This window comes from Anomaloglossus baeobatrachus, chromosome 2, assembly GCF_048569485.1.
Source record: "Anomaloglossus baeobatrachus isolate aAnoBae1 chromosome 2, aAnoBae1.hap1, whole genome shotgun sequence".
Taxonomy (NCBI): domain Eukaryota; kingdom Metazoa; phylum Chordata; class Amphibia; order Anura; family Aromobatidae; genus Anomaloglossus; species Anomaloglossus baeobatrachus.
In genome coordinates, this window is record NC_134354.1 from 679,882,310 (window position 1) to 679,908,640 (window position 26,331).

The following is a 26,331-nucleotide window of genomic DNA, read 5'->3' on the forward strand; positions in this document are numbered from 1 at the left end:
GCAGCTCTCCTGCCCTCCGGATTCGGCCACCAGGGAAGGATTTTATACCCTGGCAACTACAGACTCCGATGTCTGAGTCTCTTCTGTGCCTCTCTGCAAATCTTGCTTCACTGGGCCAAGCTATTCCAGCTCCAGGCCCCAGTTCCACAAGACAGCACACTCTGCGTCTGCTCTCTCTGCTTTCTTTCCACAGACTGATTACTAACTCCTCCCTCAGGTCAGACTTAAGGAATGCTCCCTGGAACTCCAGGTTCAGAGCTCCCCCTGCTGGCCTGAGGGAGGAACTGCGTTGGATGTTAAACTTACTGGCCAATAGACCTCCCAATTACCTCCAGGCTCAGCATTAACCCTTTGGAGGGGCAATGCTGTTGTGGCGACCAGGTCCTGGGGCGCCACAAAAGCATATATGAAAACAACCCCAAACATAAAGTGAGACACGATTGTGAATACTGATTTAAAGTTTTTCTAGGGTTTTCCTAGGATACGCCATAATCACTCTTTAATCAGTGGGGTCTGACCTCTGGGACCCTTCCCAATCTTGAAAATGAAGGTGATCCTGGTGTAGTGCTGCATCCCCTTATAATTTTCTTCTGTGCAGAGACAGCAAATTCTTAAGGACATCTCCTTACCAGCCTCCACCGGCTATGCGGAAGGAAGGAGGTGGGCGGGATGTTATATCTCGCTCATCTCCGCCCCTCCGCTTTGATTGGCCGCCTGCCGTGTGACGTCGCTGTGACGCCGCACAACCCGCCTCCTTAGGAAGGAGGTGGGTCGCTGGCCAGAGCGATGTTGCAGGGTAGGTAAGTGCGTGTGAAGCTCCCGTAGCGATAATGTTCGCTACGGCAGCTATCACAAGATATCGTACGTGCGACGGGGGCGGGGACTATCGAGCTCGGCATCGCAAGCATCGGCTAGCAATGTCGCAGCGTGCAAAGTGCCCCTAAGTGCTGCCCTAATGATGTGACTCATTCAATTTCTCAAGTTAAGAAGGGGTACCATAGGTGGAACTACCCGAATCATAAAGTGACGGCATGGCAGCGCAATGAGCCATTACTTGTGACATGGTAAGATTTTGGCTGCTTTATGCTCTGATCCCAATGTAACCTTTCTTACCATTATATAAAGGACAGTGTGGTGACATAAAAGTAACATAAACCTCCTGAGCCTAAGTGCAGAAAATGTAATAGTGAATACTTTACCATGCATCCTCTATAGCAGGGGTTCCCAACCTGTAGTTTGGGAACCACATGTGGCTCCCAGGCCTGTGATGTGTGGCTCGTGGCCATCTGCCAGCTTGGTGCATAAGCAAAAAGCTGTGAAGAGCAGGTTTTCAGATGATGACTTTTGTGAGTAGCTCCTCATGGAAGAGCAGGTCTAGATGGGGGTGGGCTAGGATTCCCTGGATCTTGGTATACTGCCTCAGTGTGATTTGTGTAGAGAACCATTGGCTGTCATTATACCAGTGATGGAGGCTCTGGGTATCACTACTGTGAGGGCCAGGAGCTGGATGTGGCTCGCAACCTTCTCTCAGAGGTCAGTGTGGCTCTCCAGGTCATAGAGGTTGAGGACCTCTGCTCTATAGCCACATGATTTTTGGAGGAATTATCTAGTATAGCAACACTGTTCATATCTGAAAAAGGACACGTCAGTTTTAAAGAGGAAAAAGAAGAGGAGATGAGAAAAACAAGAGAAGCTATTAGATAAGTGGAACATGACAGCTGGAATAATGGGAGCGCAGGAGCATCCAATAAACAAGTATATGCATGACAGGCGGCTCTACCTGAAGAATCCAGCCAGAAGGAAATAATCAGTTCAGAAACTTTTAATGTCCTTTAAGTTTATTCACAAGAATGGAGACAATATACACGCTGGCAATATGTGTTTATATACTGATGGAAGCTTATACTCCAGAGCCATGTGTGTGAACATATGATGGTCTGTGTATGGAGGGAGGGGGAGCAGGGGAATACTGGCTGCTTATGCTCAGCCCATCCTCCTCCCTGCTCTGAGAGTGAAGACAGGAGGAGATAAGGGGCTGGCAAAATCCTTGTAACCTCAGAAAGCAGAAGCTGAGCAGCAGCAGATCCCTGCAGAGAAGTGACTGACCCCAGGATAAAGCAGGACACACAGAGGATGGAGCCCAACAGTCCCAGGAAGATCCAGTTCACTGTACCACTTCTGGAGCCACATCTGGACCCGGAGGCAGCGGAGCAGGTGAGGAGCTCAATCATGTTCTGTATCAGAGAGACTAATAGAATGGGATGGTCACATCTATATAGAGATGGGCTGCCTGTACAGGAGAGATTGGAGGAAAGGCAAATGGGAAAACTGAAAGAAAGTGACAGAAATGAGAAATCTAAATGGAAATGTCTCTAAGGTGGGAGAGAATTAGAAGAGGAAGGTGTCTGGGGATGAGGGGCGATGGTGCCAGCGGAGGAGTGAGGGGGCTACAACACTGGAAAGGTCACATGCCAACTACAAACTGTAATTAAATCCTTCTGGATTGGTACCACCGCTCACTATGGGGCTCGCTGTGCAGCTGTGCCTACAAGAAGGGAGTGCCAATGTGTAGCATGTGATGAATATACTGAATATTAATAAATAAGGAATACCATTGCTATGGATATTCATCGCCTCCATGCTGTGAGCTATATGCACGTTGGCTGTAGGATGGAAATGGTTAATAATTTGGATGAGAATGTTTATAGAGTATTTGAGCAATAAAATAGCACAGAGGTTGTATCCGGGTTATTGTTGTGTTTTATTGTAAAGTGGGAAGTAATAAATATTTACATAAATGAGATACATTGTAACCTCCACGACAGTGATACAATTAGTGACTGTATGGCTTCTGCACATATAGCGTCACCTCTTATCACACTGTATGGACTGGAGATGGTTCCTATATGCTTTGTATCCACACAAGTCTCTTTCTGGTTCTTCTGAGTTTATGATTTGTCACCTGTTTTGTTAATTTTACTAAATATTCTAACTAAACTCCGAAAGCTATCAACAAATTTTGCTTTGCTATTTCAGAATATACATTGTTGTAACGATTAGTCTCAAAGAAATGGATAATATGTAGTAATCTGCTCAGCCATAATGTTACTATAATACAAAGTGACTTCAAGGGAACCTGTCATCTGATTCATGCCAACTAAACCGGAATCACAGATTGCAGACAGTTATACTTTTTGTTACCCGCCAGTGTTTCAGAGAAAACATACTTAAAAAATCTGTCTGGGAACCAACACTGGAGACTAGGCTAGTCCGGCGCTGTCCCTGGACAGCTTTCCCCAGTGCTACTAGAAGTGATTGACAGGTCTCTCAGTATGAGCTGTGAGTAGCCGGCCAGGTTGGCGCTTGGCTAGTCTAGGCTCCGGCTATGGTCACCGGTCAGATCTTTAAAGGGAACCTGCCATGTAAAAAAATGCTATTAACCTGCAGATAAGGGGTTAATTTTCAGGTTGCTAATATGCTAAAACAGCCCATCTACCGGGAAGAACTTAGCTATATGCCTCCCCGCAGCTTTGGACATTCAGCCATAGAGCAGTGGTTTCAGTCACCGTTCAGTAGTGATGAATCGTTTGTGAACGATCCAAGACAAGGATCCGGCTCCCTGCTGTAAATGAAGGGAGCCCACTGAGAGCCACTAAATTCTCTTAATGGATTTCACTTGGTGTAAAATTTTGGTGTTTGTGTGGCTAAACCCCACCTACTTATACCAAATTCCGCCCACTCATTAATGTAATTGGCTTGCTCCAAGTGTGTCTGTTGTTGGTGGGTGTGGTTTTGACAGTGTTATTATCATCTTAAGTATATGTTTGCCTGGTGTGAATATATATTTTATAGGGATCCAAATAGGATCCAAAACATCCAGCTCTTTTTGGTGCGCAGAGCCAAGGAAACCGGATTGCCAAAAAGAGCCGGATTGCCCATCACTACTAGGTTGTGGCTAAATCCCAGTGGGTAGAAGGACCTGTGGGTGTGACCGGCTTCCTTAGTGGGCGTGACGACTTGTTTGGTGGGCGTGGTGATGTTTCCTTCTGTCCACTATGCATATGCACCCTCCCCCATCTGGGGGTCTTACACCCAGACCCCCACTTCTATTATAATCAAATCTATGCCGACATGGACTTAGAACAATAATGTTCTTGGTATGAGCAATGTTAGTGGAGGCCCCGCCCCTTTCTGGTCACATGGCCCTGACATCAGCAGAGGTCCCTCTGTCCATTGGGATGTAGATGCCACCATCACTAGTAAGCAGCAGCTATAACCACACCCGGGACTCGGTGTCCGCCCGCTCAGATCTCATGCACTGCTGGTTACAGCTGCCACTCACTATGGACCGAGCGGTGACTGAAGCTGCTCCAGCCGCGCCTCTATGGCTAAAGTTCATTTCCTCCTGGTAGCTAAGCTTTCAGTGTGATGGCCGCAATTCACTTTGTCTCTTGCAGGACCTGGTCATACCCATGTGACCTGGTATCCAGCTTTGTTGGCTGAGGCCCCGCCCCTTCTGGTCACATGGGTATGACCTCACACAGGTCCTGCAAGAAACAAAGTGAATCGTTTGTATATTACTTATGCTACAGGTATGTATAGAATCCGCCTGATAGTCTCGGTATAGCACTGGCTTTACTTATATACAAAAATCATGTTGATTGGTTCCCTTTAAAGTATATATTCTGCAATTTTGCAACCAGGCTACAATTCATGCTGCCCTTGGTTTTGGCAGCATGGATCAGTTGACGGGTTCCCTTGAATAAAATTAAGTTGAGTATTTTCTGTGCTGTATTTGCGCCAGGATTGTTGGTTTTGTGTGTTGGTCATTTGAAGGGAATTTGTCACCAGATTTTTGCACCCCCATCTGAGAGCAGCATAATGTAGAGGCAGAGACCCTGATTCAAGCAATGTGTCACTTACTGAGCTGTTTGCTGTCGTGTTTTGCCACGGAAAACCTGTGGATTTATCTGGATTTTCTAGATAAATCCGCAGGTTTAGCAAGTACAGACACTCCCCATGTTATCCTGTGGGACATGGGGAGTGCTGCGTCCATGCTGAGGTATGTGCAGCTGCAGAACATGTTGCGAATGTCCCACAGCCACACATAACTGCATGACAATTATTCCTGCGGAAATACCTGCGGAATTCCCGGCCCTCCACTATGGAGACAGACGCCGGTACTTCCGCAGGTAAGTCGCATGAATGTCCGCAGGTTTCCCGCAGATATTTCACAGGAATCCTGTAGCTATGTATAGCTGCGGATTCCGGGGAGCTGCTGCGGGAAACCTGTGGATGTACGTGGATATATCCGCAGGTGCGAGCTCCCGTGGGCACATAGCCTAACAGTTATTTAGGGCTCATGACTATGCTGGACTACCTGGCATCACGCCACCGAGTCCTCTAATGATAATCTACTGCTGATTAAACAGTGATTTTATAAAAATATACACTAAGTAGCCCAATAAGTGACACATCGCTGGAATCAAGATCTCTGCCCTTATGTTATGCTGCTCTCAGATTAGGTGGTAAAAAGGGTGACAGATTCCCTTTAAGGAAGCCCTCCTTTGAAAGTTTTTTTTCACTGAATCTTTGTATATGTACATGTAGTGTAGTGTGTATTAATATACCCATCAATTGTTGTCTCCAGTATCCAGCACGTCTCTTCTCAGCGATGTCAGATTAGTGCAGATGCTGTGCTCTGTGTGACACTTTTACAATGTAAGGGGTACTTTGCACGCTGCAACATCGCTAGCTGATTGTTGCGATGCCGAGCGCTATAGTCCCCGCCCCGTCGCAGATGCGATATCTTGTGATAGCTGCCGTAGCGAACAATATCGCTACGGCAGGTTCACACGCACTTACCTGCCCTGCGACGTTGCTCTGGCCGGCGACCTGCCTCCTTCCTAAGGGGACGGGTCGTGCGGCGTCACAGCAATGTCACACAGCAGGCGGCCAATAGAAGCAAAGGGGCGGAGATGAGCGGGATGTAAACATCCCACCCACCTCCTTCCTTCCTCATTGCAGGTAAGGAGATGTTCCTCGCTCCTGCGGCTTCATACACAGCGATGTGTGCTGCTGCAGGAACGAGGAACAACATCGTACCTGTCGCTGCAGCGAAATTATAGAAATGACCGACACTACACAGACCACCGATTTTCGACGCTTTTGCGATCGTTTATCGGTACTTCTAGAACTTTACACGTTGCAACGTCGTTACCGGCGCCGGATGTGCGTCACTTTCGATTTGACCCCGACGAGATCGCAGTAGCGATGTCGCAACGTGCAAAGTACCCCTAAGTCTATGGAACATCAAAACGAGGCTCCATAGTCTTACATTATAAAAGAGGCTTTTGCTTCATGGATTGATATAGCTCGTGTGATTTACGATGATGTCACTGAGAAGAGAAGCAGAACGGCATCAGATACCGGAGACGGCGGCGGGAGGTGAGAACAAAAGGTCATAGGAGGACTTCTTTATTGTACAAGACAAAGCTATAATTGTAAGAAATATTAATCCCTCACATAAAATATACATTTAAACCTATTTAAAGGGGTTGTCTGTGATTAGAAAATTAGCTCTCTGACCACTTGGTGCTCAAGTGGTCCCAGTTTCCTTGATGTTTTCTGCTAAAAGCCATAGAGTGATGACATAAAAAGCCCATCGTATTAATTAATGGAAATACTCCTCTAATTGAAAGGCTTTGAGTTTCAACCCATGAGTGTTGCTATTTTTGGACAAAAAAATCTCTATCTTTCTAATCTCATACAACATTCTTTAATTCAGATTTGTTCTCATTAAGAAATGCATTTTTCTTCGTATATCTAGTCCATTTACCTAACGATTTTTTTTTCTCAATGACGCCTTAATTGATTGTAGTTGATAATCATTCTGCATTTGCTGTATTGAAAATCAATTCTCTTTATGTTGGCTGGCTATGGAAATAAAGCCAGCCTGAAATAAGCAGTGTCAGTGTAAACCACTGGATTTGGATAGAATAATAGTGTAAAGCCCCTCATACACATTAGATAGCTGTTGGCCAAATGATTGTTCATCCATCGGCTATCATACCCACATACCCAACTCCTCTTCATTGGCTAAGTGGAGTACTCCTGTGTTCTCCATGAGAGAGCTGCGGTCGAACATCTCTGGTGGCATCTTCTATCCAAGGGAACCAAAGTATCAGCCGTCATAAATCCAATGTGCTAAATCCTTCTCATTCCCGCCATAATCTGACGGAGTAGAGTTGAGAAACTCCCATAGACATTAGATTGTCTATTCGATGTGTTGCCTATATCAGAGAGTTTGGCTGACTTTATTCTATTGTGTATCGGATCTATAACTCAGAGAGGGAGAGAGGTGGATAAAAGTCTAAATCAGTTTTCTATTAGATAGTGCATCATGGTAACAGTCGCTGATAAAATCTGTATTTATAGAAACCCTTCCATGAATTTTTTTTTTTCATTAAATGTGTGTATATGTGTATCTCGTATAGTGTGAGTGTGATAATATAATCACCTACCCCCACCTTCTCCGGTATGAAATGCTGTTCTTCTCCTCTTCTCAGTGACTTCACCGCTCTTCAGACACTCCCAGTCACACTATGTTCTTCATGACCCGGAAGTGACTTTTACAATGTAAGTCTATGGAGCATCAGTATGAGGCTCTATAGACTTATATTGTAAAAAAGTTTTCCGGCTCACACGTACAGCAATACAGAGAGTCTGAAGAATGCCGATGACGTCACTGCGAAGAGGAGCAGAACAACGCTGGATACCAGAGAAGGTGGCGGTAGGTGACTATATTAACATACACATACTACACTACGTACACATGCATGCAGATTTAATGAAAACAAATAAAGGAAGGCTTCTTTAACTGAGCAGGTTAAATGTTCACACTCCCAGATCCATACATCACGCTCTATGAATGTTAAGGTACCTTAAAGACAATAAAGCCACAATTCTAAGATCCCTCCTAAGTAGGGATGGACGATCCGGAACTGTAAAGATCAGGGATCGTACCAATCACATAGTGATCGTGTACACGGGCCCGATCATGAGCTTTCCTGAGAAGCTCGTGTTACAGATCGGGTCCAGATCGGGTCCAAGGACTGAAAAAAAAATGAACATTATTAAAAACATTATGATCACACTTACAGGTCTCGTGACGCGTTCTGCAGACTCTGCCTCCCAGCGCTTCTGCTTCCGCATCCATCTGATCATTGCTGTACTGCCCAGTAACCAGCACTGACTACTATAGTACCTTCAATGACGTCATAGCCATGTGACCCAGTCATGTGTGAATTCTGTATTACCTCATTGGCTACAGACTGGTCACATAACTATGACGTCTCGAAGGTCCTGATAACTGAATTTTGACTGTCACTGTGCTAGTATCGCATCGGCATCACCCGGTATGGCCGCACACTCTCCAGACAGGAGCGGTCGGCGCTCATACCTGGGGAGATGCTCATGCAAGACTGCACGAGTCATACGTAAGTGGAACTCTGGCCTCAGTGTCAGCCTGCATCTCACTCTATATAACCGCTGCTGTACAGAGTGATGTAGCAGAGTTGACATTACTGTACCTGTGGACTATGGATTTTTTGTAATAAAGATGGAGTCTCTAAATGTTTTTTTTTGTTTTATTTCTAATAAAAACTTTTTTCACCATGTTGTGTTTTTTCTTTTACTGTTTACTAGAAATTCATGGTGGCCATGTCTAATTTGGTGTGACACCATGAATTTTGGGCGTAGTACCATCTGAGAATATAAAGCTGGTATTAACCCCTTTATTACCCAGCGAGCCACTCAGCACCAGGGCCACTGACGAGCCAGGTAAAGTGCCTGGAAATGTCGCTAAGATACAATGCACCATTTCCAGGGTTGGCTGTGGGCTGCCGAGAATCCCAGTCCCCAGCTGCCTGCTTTACCTGACTGGTGATCAAAATACGGCTGGAGCCCACGCATTTTTTTTAAAATGTTTTTAAATGAAAAAAAATTAATGAGCTTCCCTGTATTTTAATTGCCACCCAAGGTAACGCCAGGCATATAGGGGTGGGGGTGACAGCCCATAGCCGTCCGCTCTATCTGCGCTGAGAATCAAAATTACCATGGAGCGCTACATCATTTTTTTAAATTATTTATTTGTATACAACTATATATTGTGCATGTATATACAGTATATATATATATATATATATATATATATATATATATACTGTGTATATATATATATATATATACAGTCATATGAAAAAGTTTGGGCACCCCTATTAAGTATATTATTATTGTACTAACAGAAAATGTGCAATCTGCATTTAAACTAAATTTGACAGGTGCAAAAGTATGGGCACCTCAACATAAAAGTGACATTAATATTTTGTAGATCCTCCTTTTGCAGAAATCTTAGCCTCTAGTCGCTTCCTGTAGCTATTAATGAGTTCCTGGATCCTGGATGAAGGTATATTTGACCATTCCTGTTTACAAAACAATTCCAGTTCAGTTAAGTTTGAACTGGAATTGCTTCACGCTTCACATCATCCCACAGATTTTCAATGATATTCAGGTTTGGGCACCCCTATTAATGTTAACATTTTTTCTTTATAACAATTTGGGTTTTTGCAGCAGATATTTCAGTTTCATATATCTAATAACTGATGGACTCAGTAATATTTCTGGATTGAAATGAGGTTTATTGTACTAACAGAAAATGTGCAATCCGCATTTAAACAAAATTTGACCGGTGCAAAAGTGTGGGCGCCCTTATCAATTTCTTGATTTAAACACTCCTAACTACTTTTTACTGACTTACTAAAGCACTAAATTGGTTTTGTAACCTCATTGAGCTTTGCACTTCATAGGCAGGTGTATCCAATCATGAGAAAAGGTATTTAAGGTGGCCACTTGCAAGTTGTTCTATTATTTGAATCTCCTATGAAGAGTGGCATCATGGGCTCCTCAAAACAACTCTCAAATGATCTGAAAACAAAGATTATTCAACATAGTTGTTCAGGGGAAGGATACAAAAAGTTGTCTCAGAGATTTAAACTGTCAGTTTCCACTGTGAGGAACATAGTAAGGAAATGGAAGAACACAGGTACAGTTCTTGTTAAGCCCAGAAGTGGCAGGCCAAGAAAAATATCAGAAAGGCAGAGAAGAAGAATGGTGAGAACAGTCAAGGACAATCCACAGACCACCTCCAAAGACCTGCAGCTTCATCTTGCTGCAGATGGTGTCAATGTGCATCGGTCAACAATACAGCGCACGTTGCACAAGGAGAAGCTGTATGGGAGAGTGATGCAAAAGAAGCCGTTTCTGCAAGCACGCCACAAACAGTCGCCTGAGGTATGCAAAAGCACATTTGGACAAGCCAGTTACATTTTGGAAGAAGGTCCTGTGGACTGATGAAACAAAGATTGAGTTGTTTGGTCATACAAAAAGGCGTTATGCATGGAGGCAAAAAAACACAGCATTCCAAGAAAAGCACTTGCTACCCACAGTAAAATTTGGTGGAGGTTCCATCATGCTTTGGGGCTGTGTGGCCAATGCCGGCACCGGGAATCTTGTTAAAGTTGAGGGTCGCATGGATTCAACTTAGTATCAGCAGATTCTTGACAATAATGTACAAGAATCAGTGACGAAGTTGAAGTTACGCAGGAGATAGATATTTCAGCAAGACAATGATCCAAAACACAGCTCCAAATCTACTCAGGCATTCATGCAGAGGAACAATTACAATGTTCTGGAATGGCCATCCCAGTCCCCAGACCTGAATATCATTGAAAATCTGTGGGATGATGTGAAGCGTGAAGCAATTCCAGTTCAAACTTAACTGAACTGGAATTGTTTTGTAAACAGGAATGGTCAAATATACCTTCATCCAGGATCCAGGAACTCATTAATAGCTACAGGAAGCGACTAGAGGCTGGGATTTCTGCAAAAGGAGGATCTACAAAATATTAATGTCCCTTTTATGTTGAGGTGCCCATACTTTTGCACCTGTCAAATTTAGTTTAAATGCAGATTGCACATTTTCTGTTAGTACAATAAACCTCATTTGAATCCAGAAATATTACTCAGTCCATCAGTTATTAGATATATGAAACTGAAAAAGCTACTGCAAAAACCCAAATTGTTATAAAGAAAAAAAGGTTAACATTAATAGGGGTGCCCAAACTTTTTCATATGACTGTATATATATTATATGTAGCCAATGCCAATAGACAATGCACTAGTAAAATATATTATTTTATTAAAGATTATATTCAAAACAATAAAAAGCAGGGGACAGTAATGAATAAAGTGCCAAAGCACAACAAGGATCAGCAAGTGGATTGCAAACAGATAAAAAATTTAATTTATAGATATAGATATGTAACACATCTCAATTATCTGTTCCCAGAACTGGGTATAACAATACATTTCAATGGATGTGATATACAAAAATTTTATCAAAAGGTTAATTGGATTATCACTCACATAGTAAAAACCATAAGGTTTTAAATGACTGTTTGCACAAAATTAGAAGGCACAATCACAGGCAAAACAAAGGGAAAATACCACAAAAGATCCCATCATAGGGGTAAATTACCTGTCACCATTGAACCACTGCTGAGCCACAACAACACGTGTTTCGGCCGTAGCCTTCGTCAGGGAGGTGTGGTCACACTTTATTAGAAATAAATACACAGACACACTTAGGGACTCCATCTTTATTACTCCCTCTCACTTCTCCACGATCCTGGTCTTCTGTCTTCTTCAACTGATCTAGCTCTGCTATATCAGACAGCATAGGGGGATGAAGAACGCTGCTGCTCCCCATGTAGTGTAATCACGCAGAGGCTGCGGGTTGGTAAGTGGTGACGTCCCCGCTGCCACCATTGCCAGAGTAACCTAATGAGTGGGTTTCTATAGCAACGGTGATCTCTGATCACCTGATTTCCAGCGCTGCTATTCACCAGCTGTGGCATTACAGTGTGTGTCAGCCAATCCCTGCATGTGGGCTGACTCTGTAAAGAGCGCCAACATGTAGGGAGGGGGAGCCGAGCATGTGCCCAAGCATCTCGCCGGTACACGGCACTCGCCAAGTATACCGAGAGTACTGAGATGTTCAGGCGAGCACCGAGTACCGGTGAGCATGCTGACTGACACTACAGGACCTTGCATGACGTCATAGTCATGTGACCAGTCTGTAGCCAATGAGATAATACAATATTCACACGTGACTGGTAACATGCTATGACGTCACGAAAGGTCCTTTAGTTACTGGGCAGCCCAGCGATGATCGTACTCGGAAACAGAAGCAGCCAGGAGACATAGTCTGCAGAACGCGTTGCGGGACCTGTAAGTATAATGACAATGTTTAATATTAATAGTATTCTTTATTTTACAGCCTCTCTGCCCCATCGCATAACTGTAAAGTCGAAGATCGGGGATCAGATGCAAGATTATGTTATCCCGATCTCGATCTTTACAAAATGATCGGGCGAGTCTCCCCGATCCCGACCATCGGGGGATCGCCCATCACTACTCAAAAAGGGACCTTATATTCAAGTGCCAACATCCCTGTATTATTTTAGGTGTCAGTTCTTGTTTCTAAGTTTAAGATACATTTTAAGAATTAAAAAATAAAGACAGACATGACAGACAAAATGAATTGCACTATTATGCATTTTGCTTTGTTTATATCCGCACTAATATTTCCTATTCATATGGCATGACTAATCATAGCAATAATAATGATAATTAAAATTGAATTTCATTTAGTTTGCCAATGGTGTTGTAAAGAGTGAGAGAAAAATGATAGAGGTAATCAACTTCACTGTTTTTAGGGTAATTATTTTTATTCTGTTCTCTCCAAAACTCACCTCACCCTTGTTACCTTCCAAACAATGGCATCGCTATCCTCGTAAAACTTCATGTTCATGCCTCTAATGAGCTTCACTTTAAACAACATATCACTGATAAATTTATGAGATGAGGAAGCTTCCCCTGAGCCACTACTTGTACCAGATCCAACAAGCTGGTAAATATACTATCAACTCTGTAACTCTCTAATGTAACCAGACATTATGTGTTCTGTATTATCATTTTAATATCAAAGTTTATGGACGCAATAACAAAACAAAGTCCTATTAAAGGACCACAAAGCTCACAATCAATTCATGGGATATGAAATTGCAATGTAGGAGTAAACATAAAGATGATGGGATTAGACTTGTGTATTTACAGTTGATCATTTTGCTTTTCTACCCCGTTAAATCTTTTTTTCTGTTAGGTCTATGTCATCACGTGATTAAAAAGAGACTAGCTAAATTCTTCTAAGCTCTGTGTAGAAACACAAAATGTCTTTTCCCTGCATGAGTCATCACTGCCAAGTCTTTGTCATAGAAGAGGACGGAGCAGCTGGGTCAAGAGTTGAAGAGAAAGATAGGATGACTCATGCAAGGAAAAGAGACTCCCTGTTTCTACATACAGCTTAGAAGGATTCAGCTAAGTTGTTGTCATCAATCTAATAGAAAAGAGAAGAATTAACTGGGTAGAAGGGCATAATGAGTAATACTACACATTACTGTATAATATGATTACAATAACTGAGTAGAAGGGCAAAATGAGAAATAGTACATTACTGTATAATATGATGATTGCAATATATTAAAAGGAAAACAAAAAATTGGTGGGAGTGCTGATTTAAAAATGCAGAATTCATAAATCTGGTTTAGAACTATTTTCCTAATAAATCACCTTCATTCCTGCAGCACTTACTATGAAGCGTTTGTCATTCCACATGCCTCCATATGGTGTAGCATACTGAAAAGGGTATTTTATGTCGCGGATTGTAGATAGCTGTAATATGATGTGCATGAGCCTTAAGTGCTCTAATAGTAGCCATTTACTTTTGTCAATTTAGTAAAATAGAGATTGCACATCATCTTCCTGTATACCTGAACTTATAGTTTTACATCATATAGAAGAGAGGCAACAATATCTCCCCTGTTGGTGCTTCAAAGAATTGTATGGCGGAAATGCTTCTAGAGTGCAGAATGATGTAATAAGGGAATACATTTATAGTGCTATTCTTTTGTGAGATCGTAAATGTTTAATCTCAATCTTAATGATAAAAAGAAGCACATCTCAACTATTTTATTTACAACTGTGGAAAGCTAAAAAATGTGTCAGAATTTCAGCCTAAAGTTCCCTAATATCAACATTAAAGTAGATCTCTGCTTCTGAAGACTGAGATTTTCCATATGCAGAAAACAATAGAAGCTTTTATAGAAGGCTATGCTGACATATAATGTTACATGTTGCTTAGACCTCATCTTCTATATCACATCTATATCCTGCGTACAGTACAGTACCATCCCTCAATTCAGCACTGCCAATATTGATATAACAAAGTGCCCGGCATGTAATTCGTGGGGTTGTAAAGCTGTGTGTGCACGTTGCGTTTTTTCCCGTGTTAACGCTGCGTTTTGAACTGCAGCGTTTCAGTGCCAAATTGCATGCGTTCTGCTTCCCCAGCAAAGTCTATGAGAAGTCCGAAAATTCAATGCACACGCATTGAAATCAATGATGTGGGTCAAAACGCAACTAAAATGCACTTGGACTGCATTTTTGTTGCGTTCCGCATGCTTTTTTGACAAGCAAAACGCAGGTCTTTTCAGCCTCTCTTTGTCAATGTTGGTCAATCTCTGTCTGTGGATGTCGGTCAGGCTCCCTCTGTCTGTCGGTCGGTCTCTTTCTCTGTCTGTCCCTCTCTCTTTCCATCGGTCAGTCTCTCCCCCTCTCTCATACTCACCGATCCCTGATCAGATCACCAGCGCGGCGCTGCACGGCTGTCACAAGCTCCGGCGGCTTTTCCTCTTTTGAAAATGCCGGCTACTCATTATTCAATCTCATATTCCTTGCTTTCCCCGCCCACCGGCGCCTATGATTGGTGGCAGTCAGACACGCCCCCACGCTGAGTGACAGCTGTCTCACTGCAACCAATCACAGCCGCCGGTGGGTGGGTCAATATCGTGCAGTAAAATAAATACATAAATAATTAAAAAAAAAACGATGTGCGGTCCCCCCCAATTTTGATACCAGCCAAGGATAAAGCCACACGGCTGAAGGCTGGTATTCTCAGGATGGAGAGCTCCACGTTAGATGTGACAGTCCCGGGACTCTGCCCGGCTCATCCCGAATTGCCCGGGTGCAGTGACAATCGGGGAAATAAGGCGTTAATGGCAGCAGCCCATAGCTGCCACGAAGTCCTAGGTTAATGATGGCAGGCGTCTCCCAGAGATACCTTCCATGATTAACCTGTAAGTTAAAGAAAATAAACACAAACACCCGAAAAAATTTTTTATTTGGAATAAAAGACAAAAAAAACACCCTCTTTCACCACTTTATTAACCCCCAAATACCCATCCAGGTCCGGTGTAATCCACACGACGTCCCACGAAGCTCTCAGCTCTGCTACATGAAACTGACAGGAGCGGTCACAGACCAGACCGCTCTGTGTCAGCTCCACGCAGCAACTGAAGTGAGCCGCACGATCAGCAATGATGTCAGTCAGGTTACCCGCGGCCACCGCTGGATCCTCCAACTGTGACAGCAAGTCGCCCGAGTGACTGAAGTGAGCTGCGCGATTAGCGATGTCACAGGTGAGTTGCGGTCTTGGTTGGAGGATTCCAGCTGGCCGCGGGTAACCTGAGTGACGGCATCGTTGATCGCGCTGCTCACTTCAGGAGATTAGCAGTCACCGGTGAGTCCTTCACGGGTGACTGCTAATCAAGACGCGACACACAGAGCCGCGGTATGACAATGAAGTTGGGTGAAGTTCATCTGAGTTTATTCTCATTGCGCGACTCTGTCTGCTGTCAGTGGGCATGTAGCAGAGCTCAATGCCGTGGGACCGCACTGCAAAAATGCATCTAAAACACATGCAAAATGCATCCAAAATGTATGCGTTTTGGATGCATTTTTTTTTTTTACAAACGCAGTGTTTACAGTTTTGGGGGTGCGTTCTTTTCCACACTGCTCAGAACGCAATGTGCGCACATAGCCTAATGGTGCACTTAGCCCTTGATCATGCCAATGGTGCACTCCACGTCAAGTGCGCCACTATACCTCTTTATTTGTATACTGAGCACTTTCATTATCTTATCCTTAACTTGCTTGCACTACAGTACCAAATTGAGGAGCTTATGCTGCCAAGGGCGCACACAATGCCAAGGTTGCCCCAAAGCCCTCTCATTTGCATATGAAAAAGCCTATTGTTTTCTGGCAACTAAACCACTAGAATCCTTACTGCAGGTATGATTTTTATGGGAGCTGAGTTCCCTGCATACATGGTTTAATTATGAATTTAGGAGGTGTCAATTTAGTACAGAACCTATATAAGCAGAATTTCTTTCATTCCCTTTTGGGGCTTTAGTTTATCATATATCTTGTATCACATGGGTGCATTGATTAGGTCACAAGTGTGAGACATTATTTAAGATTCCTGTAATGCAATATGCAAACATGAGTTAAGCAGACTATACAGGGCAGCATGGTGTTTCAGTGGTCATGCTGTGCAGTGCTGGATTCCTGGCTTCAAGATCTACCAAGGACAACATCTACATGGGATCTGTATGTTCTCCTTCTTTTTATTTGGGTTTCCTATTTTCTCCCACAATCTAAAGACTTTTTTTTTAAACTGCCTTCAGCTCGATATCGAGCCATGACGACTTGCTGGATGAATGCTGTAGGAAGATCGATCTTGTGCAGCCTAGATAGGTCCATCAAGATAGTTCCACCAGGGTCTTCTCCACCGTTTTCCTGATTCTATCCAAAGACGTACTGATAAGGAAATTTGATTGTGAGTCCCAATGGCTTCAATGATGGCAATACTTCAAGTACCAAAAGCTGGTCAGGACTGTATAGAGGAAACCTGCAAAGTAGGCAACTGCTGCCAGAGTGACTGCTCTTAGTGCCCCATATGAATGCGTCACAATGGTAATCTAGAGAGAGACCACCAATAAGGGTGCTTTCACACTGCGATCCTCTCATCATTCAGTGGTTGCATTGAGGCTTCCATCAAAACACCTGCAAAATGAGATTTGGATGTGTGCACTAATGGGGCCGCTGACTATAATGGTGCAGACGGAATCACCATGTGCTCTGTTGCGCACCATTTTTAGGCATATTCGCTTATTGAATATAATAGCAGTGACTAAAACTTAACTTTTAATCTAAAAATAAAAACACGAAGTGCTTGTGCATTATACAAAATTTGCCAAGTAGCAAGAAAAATAGATAGATCTCACCCAAACTTTCTCCACAGGTAAGATTGTACACCAATCCAGATATGAGGAATCACAGGCTGGAAGGAACAGGGTCAGCAGTCGGGTTATTATGTATCAGCCCCTGTCGTGCCACGTGAATGAACTTCCGCCCTGACAAGGGCAGCACCCTAGTAAGTTGTCTGCCCCGCAACCTCATTAAAAAAAAAAGACGCCCTCCCAGGGACCTTGCTCCTTCCAGCCTGTGATTCCTCATATCTGGATTGGTGTACAATCTTACCTGTGGAGAAAGTTTGGGTGAGATCTATCTATTTTTCTTGCCACTTGGCAAATTTTGTATAATGCACAAGCACTTTGTGTTTTTATTTTTAGATTAAAAGTTAAGTTTTAGTCTATGCTATTATATTTATTGATTTAGGACTACTGGGCGTCATTTCTCTGCATTGCAGATTTTGCTTTTATATTCGCTTATTGGAAGCAGAGACCCAAACATAGTAGAGTGGGTGGGTGTCCACCTCCAGTAAACATATACTCCCGAAAATGGAGCACATGGTGCTTTCGTGTGCACCATTATAGTCAGTGGCCCCGTTGGTGCATACGTCTGAATCCCGTTTTGCAGGGGGTTTGGATGGAAGCCCCGATGGGACCATTAAACAGGGAAAGGAACGCAGTGTGAAAGCAGCCTAAACGTTTCCTGTTCTGTAGAGCCCGCCATCCTTCTTTTCATCCATCTTTACTGGTCCATGTATATGAATGACTATGGCCAATTTGCATGAATGCCAACAAATCTATAGCCACTGCATTATGTTTTTTCATGCGTAACAGATTTTACATCTAACAGAACACTATGTACAATGAGACTGCAGCACATCCCATTAATCGCAGAAAGTGCTCTTATATCATAGCTGCTCTACCTTCCTGAATGAACCTCGCCAATATAGTCATTAGGCTCCTTGTTACACTGACATCTGATATTGTTATTGTTGTTAGGACCATACACTTATCTCCATGAACGTTCATTAGAATTTGAAAGGCGTGTTAATGAGATTTGCATCTCCCAAGATGGCTTTAGGGGATGTCTCTTTGATATCACCCCATGAAGCAAACATCAAGGAGCTGGTTCCAAGATACTGATTGTCCCGGTGGTTTCCAATCTAATGAGAAATTCTGTGACATTTTCCACATGGAAAATGTAAAACTTCTAAATGTCTTAACCATTCTGCATTTGCCTGTAAAGGGCAAAATTTTCTGCTAAGAAAGACGTGTGTAGAAAAGAAAGCTGAAAATACCAGAAATAACAGATCATTTTGCTAAGTAGCCTCCAATTCTTCAATGATTAATTTCATTATATAAGTGTAACTCTTGCAGTCTTTTGTACTGATACAACAGTTCCAAATCTCTCATATTGTCACAGAGTTAAAGAGGTTGTTATGCCTGCTTTACACGGGTCGACCGATTGTGCGATTTCACAATCGATCGTACCACCCCCGCCCCCATGGTTTTTGTGTCACGGGCAAATCGCTGCCCGTGGCGCACAAACTCGTTTAACCCCCATCACACGTATTTACCTTCTGGACCACCTCGCTGTGGGCGACGAACGTCCACTTCCTGAAGTGGGAGGGACGTTCGGCGTCACAGCGACGTCACACAGCCGCCAGCCAATCAAAGCGGAGGGGCGGAGATGAGCAGGACATAAACATCCCGCCCACCTCCCTCCTTCCACATAGCCGGCGGGTGCCGCGGGACGGAGGTAAGCTGCTGTTCATCGCTCTCGGGGTGTCACACGGAGCGGCGTGTGCTACCCTGGGAACGATAAGCAACCGGCGCCATTTTAATTAAACAAGATTATGAAACCGAGCGACGAGTACACGACTCACGATTTGATTTGTGAGCGATACTGCGTCGCTCGGAGGTGTCACACAGCCCGACGTCGCAAGCGATGCCGGATGTGCGTCACGAAAACCGTGACCCCGACGATCTATCGCACGATAGATCGTCTCGTGTAAAGCACCCTTTAGACTCCACAAATAGTAGGTAAAGGGAATCTGTCAGCATATTTTTGTTATCTAATTTGAGAGCAGTATTTCCAGCAATGTGTCACTAACTGGGCCTGCTAGCTCCAGTTTTAATAAAAATCAATGCAAAGGACTAGTTGTCTCATGCCATGTAGTCCTCCTGCTCTGTGTAACCCCGCCCCCACCACCGATTGGTAGCTTTCTGCCTATGTACAGTGTACAATGAATGCTGCCAATCAGTGATGCGGATGGAGTTATACAGACTCCGTACTCAGAGAACTACTAAATTTGGAGCATAGAAAATGGAGTTTATCAAAATGAAAACATGCAGACTACTACTTTTTTTTATCTTTCATCATTGCTACTCTCTTTAGTATTTTGAGTACAATTTCAATATTTGCATGTAGTATGCTTATTAAAATGACCAGTATCCAAGATATATTACGAAGCAGGGAACGGAAGGAAGGATCCAGCTCAGACTCCAAGGATAAATAAAACTTAATCTTTTATTTCTTTTTGTTAAAATATGTATCCAAATAGGTATTATGGCACCGGCTAAATCACACTGACAGATGGCAGATGTAGAACACACAATGCGTTTCGGCGGGACGCCTTCTTCAGCCCCATAATCGATAGCAGTCATTCCTCTATCGGCCCATACAAATGGGCTTTAAAGCTGGGTTCACACTAAGCGACAGCGACAACGACGTCGCTGTTACGTCACCATTTTCTGTGACGTAACAGCGACCTTGTGAGTCGCTCTTATGATCGCTGCTTAGCTGTCAAACAACGATGCAGCAGCGATCATAACGACACGCGTCGCTGTGCTGCAACATGTGCAGAGAGCAGGGAGCCGGCGCTGGCAGCGTGAGAGCGGCGGAGGCTGGTAACGAAGGTAAATATCGGGTAACCACCTTGGTTACCTGATGTTTACCTTGGTTACAGCTTACCGCAGGCTGTCAGATGCGGCTCCTGCTCCCTGCACATTCAGGATTGTTGCTCTCGCGCTGTCACACACAGCGATGTGTGCTTATCAGCGGGAGAGCAACAATAAAAAAACGAACCAGGGCTGTGTGTAACGAGCAGCGATCTCACAGCAGGGGCCAGATCGCTGCTCAGTGTCACACACAGTGAGATCGCTAATGAGGTCACAAAAACCATGACTCAGCAGCGATCTCAGCAGTGATCTCGCTGTGTGTGAAGTACCCTTAAGTTATGCATTTTATGTTGGAATTACACAGCCCGATCACAGCCCGGAAACAACTGCTGATCAGCTACCTGTATGCCAATCACTTTAGCAGTGAGGAGCTGGCTATCAATTAACATGACAATGGCAATCACACCTCATCAACAGAGCAGAGATGAAGAGAAGCTGCTGCTCCATAGACATGACATCAGCAGAAGCCACAGAATAACTGACAGGAGTGATCAGTGACCAGCAGACATCTGCACTGGGCAGAACAGGCAGGTAATTGGCAACTATCTGCCTGTTAGTTGTTTGGTCCACAGTAAAAAATGAATACAGTTCAGGATAACCCCTTTAAATTACCAAACTCTGACTATCTGCAGCCACCACTAGGGGGAGCTTTGGAGTTTACTCGTGGACAACCCCTCCTCATTCGCCTTGTTTGCCCCTGCAAAAATAAATAAGCCTATACTCACCTCTGGTGTGGCCGCGGTTCCAGCCATGCCTAAAGTTGTGTTCACTGGGCCCACGTGACATTGAACCGCATCGGCATTGGAGGTGATTATAAGCTTACTTACTTTTATGGGGGCGAACAAGGGGAATAAGTATGGGTTCTCCAATTAGTGGACAACCCCTTTAATGCATTGAAGGCTTCCAGCCAGGTAGATTCCCTTAAGGGTGGCTTTACATGCTACGATATCAGTACCGATATCGCTAGCATGCGACCCGCCCCCATCGTTTGTGCAAAACGGGCATATCGCTGCCCGTCGCGCACAAAATCGCGCACCCATGTCACACTTACCTGCATAGCGACGTCGCTGTGACCAGCGTACCGCCTCCTTTCTAAGGGGGCGGTCTGTTCGGTGTCACAGCGACGTCACTAAGCGGCCGCCCAATGAAAGCGGAGGGGCGGAGATGAGAGGGACGAACATCCCGCCCATGTCCTTCCTTCCGTATTGTGGCCGGCGGCAGGTAGGAGATGTTCCTCGTTCCTACGGGGGTCACACGCAGCGATGTGCACTGCCGCAGGAACGAGGAACAACAACGGCAAAGCGATAGTATCGATAATTGGGAGCGGACCCCCATGTCAACGAGGAGCGATTTTGGACGTTTTTGCAACGATCCAAAATCGCTGTTTGGAGTCACACACTACGAGATCGCTACAGCGGCCGGATGTGCGTCACAAATTCCGTGACCCCAACGAGATCACTGTAGCAAAATCGTAGCGTGTAAAGCCCGCTTAACTGCAGCAACTTTACTTTAATTGTTTATCTCGTTGACCGTAAAGGACATTTTGGATAAAAACAGAGCATAGAATATAGTGCAATATAATATACAAAATATATGAAACAGAATAGGGTAAAATTAATTGGTCAAGGTTGTTAAACTGGCCGGACAGACATAAAATCACACTTGCCCTGTACTTTTCCATTTTTCCCATAATTGCTTACAATACTGTGTCATTTTGAACACAAGAAAAGCTTCTCTGTGTCATACACACAAGGTTTTGGGTTTTTTTTAATTTGGAAAACAAGAATATGCAAGAAGATGTGACTTCTGCGGGATTAGAAGACTCAGATTGTCCATTTTTTGTCTACATCAGCTGTCCCTTACCGAAAAAAAAGCCCTTGTTTCCCCACTATGTTTCCATTAGAGCTCTGACAGATGCCGGACTCAAGGGCCAATTAGCTGTGGCTCTATTACATGGAGTGACAAGGAAGACTTACGATTGTGACTGTGTGCCGGCAAGAGTTTGATTCACCAGCATAGGAGTAACTAGCAGCAGAGTATTTTCTCTTTTTTATGACAGTTTTAATTGCTATGCTATGTCTTTAATTGCTCCCTTATTCAGCTTTTTCCTGGTAGCACCGCTACTATTCATAAAACCGACTAGAATACAAATACATTCAGTTACACAGTTAGAGAACCGAGATTTTTTATGTTGTCAGACTGTTAGTCATTTTCCAGATTCCACATTGGCACATTATTGTGCAGGGTGTCCAACAAAAAACATTTCCAGGAATTGTTTCCATAAAACTAGAAAGTCTACAGCTCTGCAAGTGACACGTTATCCAATGCCCAAGTCCAATTGCAGTGAACTATATTACGCATTGCATGCTTCGTCCATACCTGACTGGACAGCTACAGATTGTAAAGGTTTCTATACATTTTTATTGATTTATACGGTCAATATAGGAGTACCAGAGTGGGAAGCCACCTAACTAGTGTAACCGGCAGGCAGGAGTAATACTGGCCAAAGTATATATCTCACCCAGAAAGTTAACCTGGGCGAGCTATTGCTGCAGTAGCCTAGCTGCTGAGCTAACTCAGCTGAGGGCATTTGCCTAATCACAGCCACATAAAAGGCTGAAGAAATCATTCAAGAGTGGAGATGGGAAGCGTCAGACTGGCTACCGGAGGAATCTCCAGTAATGCCAGGCCTGGATTCAGGTACCTGCATTGCACTCCGGAGCTCTCACCTGAACTCCGGAGATCACCCCGGCTTGTCTGCAGTTGACATGTACTGAACCGCAATCGCCGCGGAATCAATCACTCGGCGCTCGCGGTACAGTCTCGGCTGCACTCCGGAGCTCAGGTGAGAGCTCCGGAGTGCAATGCAGTACCTAAATCCAGGCCTGGCATTACTGGAGATTCCTCCGGTAGCCAGACCGACGCTGAAGATGGGAGTCGGGAGATGGGAGACAGCCTGAGGAGTAACATGCTGTGTTGTGAGGTGGACATGGATGGTTGTGCAAACTAAAGACCAGTGACTGGAGATTCAAGCCCCTGGTAGTGTGAGTCAGGGCTAACATATGCTAATAAGCATCTAGACAGGAAAGTGTTTATTATTTTCAGTTGCAAGTCTCTGGCTGAAAATAAAATCCACACATTTACTTTATATGGACTGGTTTTTGTCTATCACTGCCGTTCCACCCTATAATGCCCCCAGCATGGTACACTAGGTAACAGCAGCTCTAGATCTTGAATAACCAGTGTGTAATACTAAATGTTGCCTGTAGTGGCCGCTGCAGGGAAATGCCACACTTGTCTGACCCGCCCCGATCAACGAGGATTCCAAAACTAATACCGTACTACTATGATTTGCTGAAAATAAGACAGTATCTTATATTATTTCTTGCTCCTAGGGCTTATTTTTGGGAAAACATGGTATTCCAGTAAACATCAGCTGATTACCAGTGACTTTTTTAGAGAAAGGACTGTCATGAGACAACGCTTAGCCCAGGATAATAGACAGCATGCGCTTCTGTAACTTTATTATAGAATTTATATTACAGTTTGGCTTGCAGACATGTGACTGATGCCAGATGAATATGATGCACATTTTTCTCTATGAACGGGCATTGAAAAATACTGTCATAACTTCATTTCTCTAAGTCGGGCAAAAAGCTTCAATCTGTCACTTTTTTTTACAGCAAATACCGACTAAGTGACAGTTTGTACCATGCAGGTAAATGACATAAAGCAAATCTCAGCGACACCGAGCCGAGAATAAGCTATGTTCCCTTGTGCGTGTGACAGTGATCTGCTATTTGAAGAGATCTACACACTAAATGAGGACTAAGCCGCGCTCATTGTTATATATTCTACTGACAAATCGTCGGCATTTGATCCAGAAGCCGTAACATCTGTTCAGAGTCAGAGGTTAGAATAATAGGTGGCTCTTTATTGATTTTAGTCCATTTTCTGGGAAAATGAAGACTTATCCCAATTTGATGTTGTATGGCAGAGAGTAGCAAATGGGCCCTTGGCTATTATATTGAGTCGTGACTTCGAAGAACACATTTGCTAAATGACAAGATGCAGATACTTGACATTTAGGTTATTAAGGAAACATAGTATGGATATTGTAAAGAAGTGTCCAGACCTTTTAGATGGAGGACGGCTTCTCACAGCTCATACATTACATACAGGGACCGGCACTGTGTCTATGGGGCACTATGTAAAGGGGAAGTGTTTTCATTAGTTTGCATTTTCTTACCTGAGAATTGCATTTTCAGGCTCCTTTACAAAGGATATTGCCATGATTCTGCAGTGGTGCTCTGCTCACTTGCAGAGCCTATGCTGAGCCTCATATTTTTCCCAGTCGAGTCCTGTGTGGTGTGGGAGGGGTGTGTAGTTTGGAGCCTTGTTCTGGGCGATTGCTTTGCTTTATCTAAGAGCTGTTTCACCTGGAACGCCAGCAGTGATAGTTCCTGTTTTGCAGTGTATGTCTCTGGTTCCCGTAAGTGTCTGGCCTGATCTTATTCCACCACATACAGTGCTGGCCAAAAGTATTGGCACCCCTGCAATTCTGTCAGATAATACTCAGTTTCTTCTTGAAAATGATTGCAATCACAAATTCTTTGGTATTATTAACTTCATTTATTTTGCTTGCAATGAAAAAACACAAAAGAGAGTGAAACAAAAATCAAATCATTGATCATTTCACACAAAACTCCAAAAATGGGCCAGACAAAAGTATTGGCACCCTTAACCTAAAGCGGGATTTACATGCTGCGAAATCGCTAGCATCGACTAGCGATGTTGAGCGCGATAGCACCCGCCCCCGCCATACGTGCGATATTGTGTGATCGCTGTCGTAGCGAACATTATCGCTACGGCAGTGTCACACATACCTGCTCTGCGACGTCGCTCTGGCCAGCGAACCCCCTCCTTTCTAAGGGGCGGTTTGTGTGGCGTCACAGCGACGTCACACGGCAGGCGTCTGTGGCGCCCCTGACTTGGTCAGGCACCACTGAGTACTGCACCCATGCTGGGGGCAGTACAATACAGGTAATCCAGAAGGCTGACCGGGGTGTGGACACACAGGCACATAGTAACCAGGTCTCCCACATTGACCTTTGAAGGGACCCCTGGGGAATCCAGGAGGGGGCGTGGCCTCCATCTCCACTCAAGGGGTGTGGTAGAGAGCCTGGTTGCTAAGTTGTGGAGGCAGGCACAGAGGGGAGGGAGTTGTGAGCCAGTCAGTTAGTGAAGCTCAGGAGTACAGAGCAGTCGCAGAGGAAGAACCTGGAGGCTGTCACTAGTCAGACACCGCAGGTGCTGTGGTTGCTGGCGGGGGAGAACTGTCACCTTGTAGTGCCGTCCGAAAACCACCTGAGGCCGGAGCGCAGAAAGGTGGCTGAGTACGGGGACTGCCAGGTGAACCAGGTCCGCACGGGGTTACAGGTTCACAGAGCAGGGGCCCATTCAGTTGGCCTGCTCAACCTGCTGGTGAGGGCACTTCATGCCCTTCACCTCACCAACACAGAGTCCGCAGCCACGTAGCATCGAGGGGACCCATAGGTGACAAGAGGCAAGCAGCCAGAGTTACCTGGTCCAGGCTACAAGCAAACGGGCCGAAAATGGAGAACAGGCGGAAGCAACTTCCCTGGGTGACCCCGTAGGACTTCAAGTATGGGTCACCACAAAAACAAGAGGGCTAGGAAGGTGAGTCAGTAGCCACCCCCTAAATCAACCTGAAAGAGCCTGGTTCCTCACTTGGAGCATCACAGTATCACCCGGGTTAACTCACCCCTGCCACCTGAAGTGAGTAAAAACCCTGAAAGACATTCCTGCTGTGCGTGTGAGTTCTTCTGCGACCTGTAGTACCATCCACATACACCGGGCCCTGGGGCCAGCCTCACTCTCGGGAGGCTATCACATCTAGCTGCACCTACCATCAGCCCCAGGCGTCCCCTAATCTGCAGTGGCAGTCGCCCTGACCGCAATACCGAGAGTGGCGTCACGAATCCCATAGAAGTCAACCTACCTGTGACCAGAAGAATCCCGTACGTGGAGTCCCGGAAGACCCTGAGGCAACCTGAAGGTAATGGGGCACGGGGCTACA

At 44.5% G+C, this 26,331-nt stretch overlaps 1 protein-coding gene across 1 annotated transcript in view; it reads left to right on the forward strand.

The window, feature by feature from the left end:
* The first annotated feature begins 2,005 nt into the window (after positions 1-2,005).
* Positions 2,006-26,331, forward strand: part of PPP1R1A (protein phosphatase 1 regulatory inhibitor subunit 1A) — a 260,869-nt gene continuing 236,543 nt past the window's right edge. Inside the window, exon 1 of the mRNA XM_075334515.1 lies at positions 2,006-2,214. Coding sequence (XP_075190630.1) covers positions 2,134-2,214 — 81 coding nt within the window. The 5' untranslated portion in view covers positions 2,006-2,133. The remainder of the gene's footprint in view (positions 2,215-26,331) is intronic.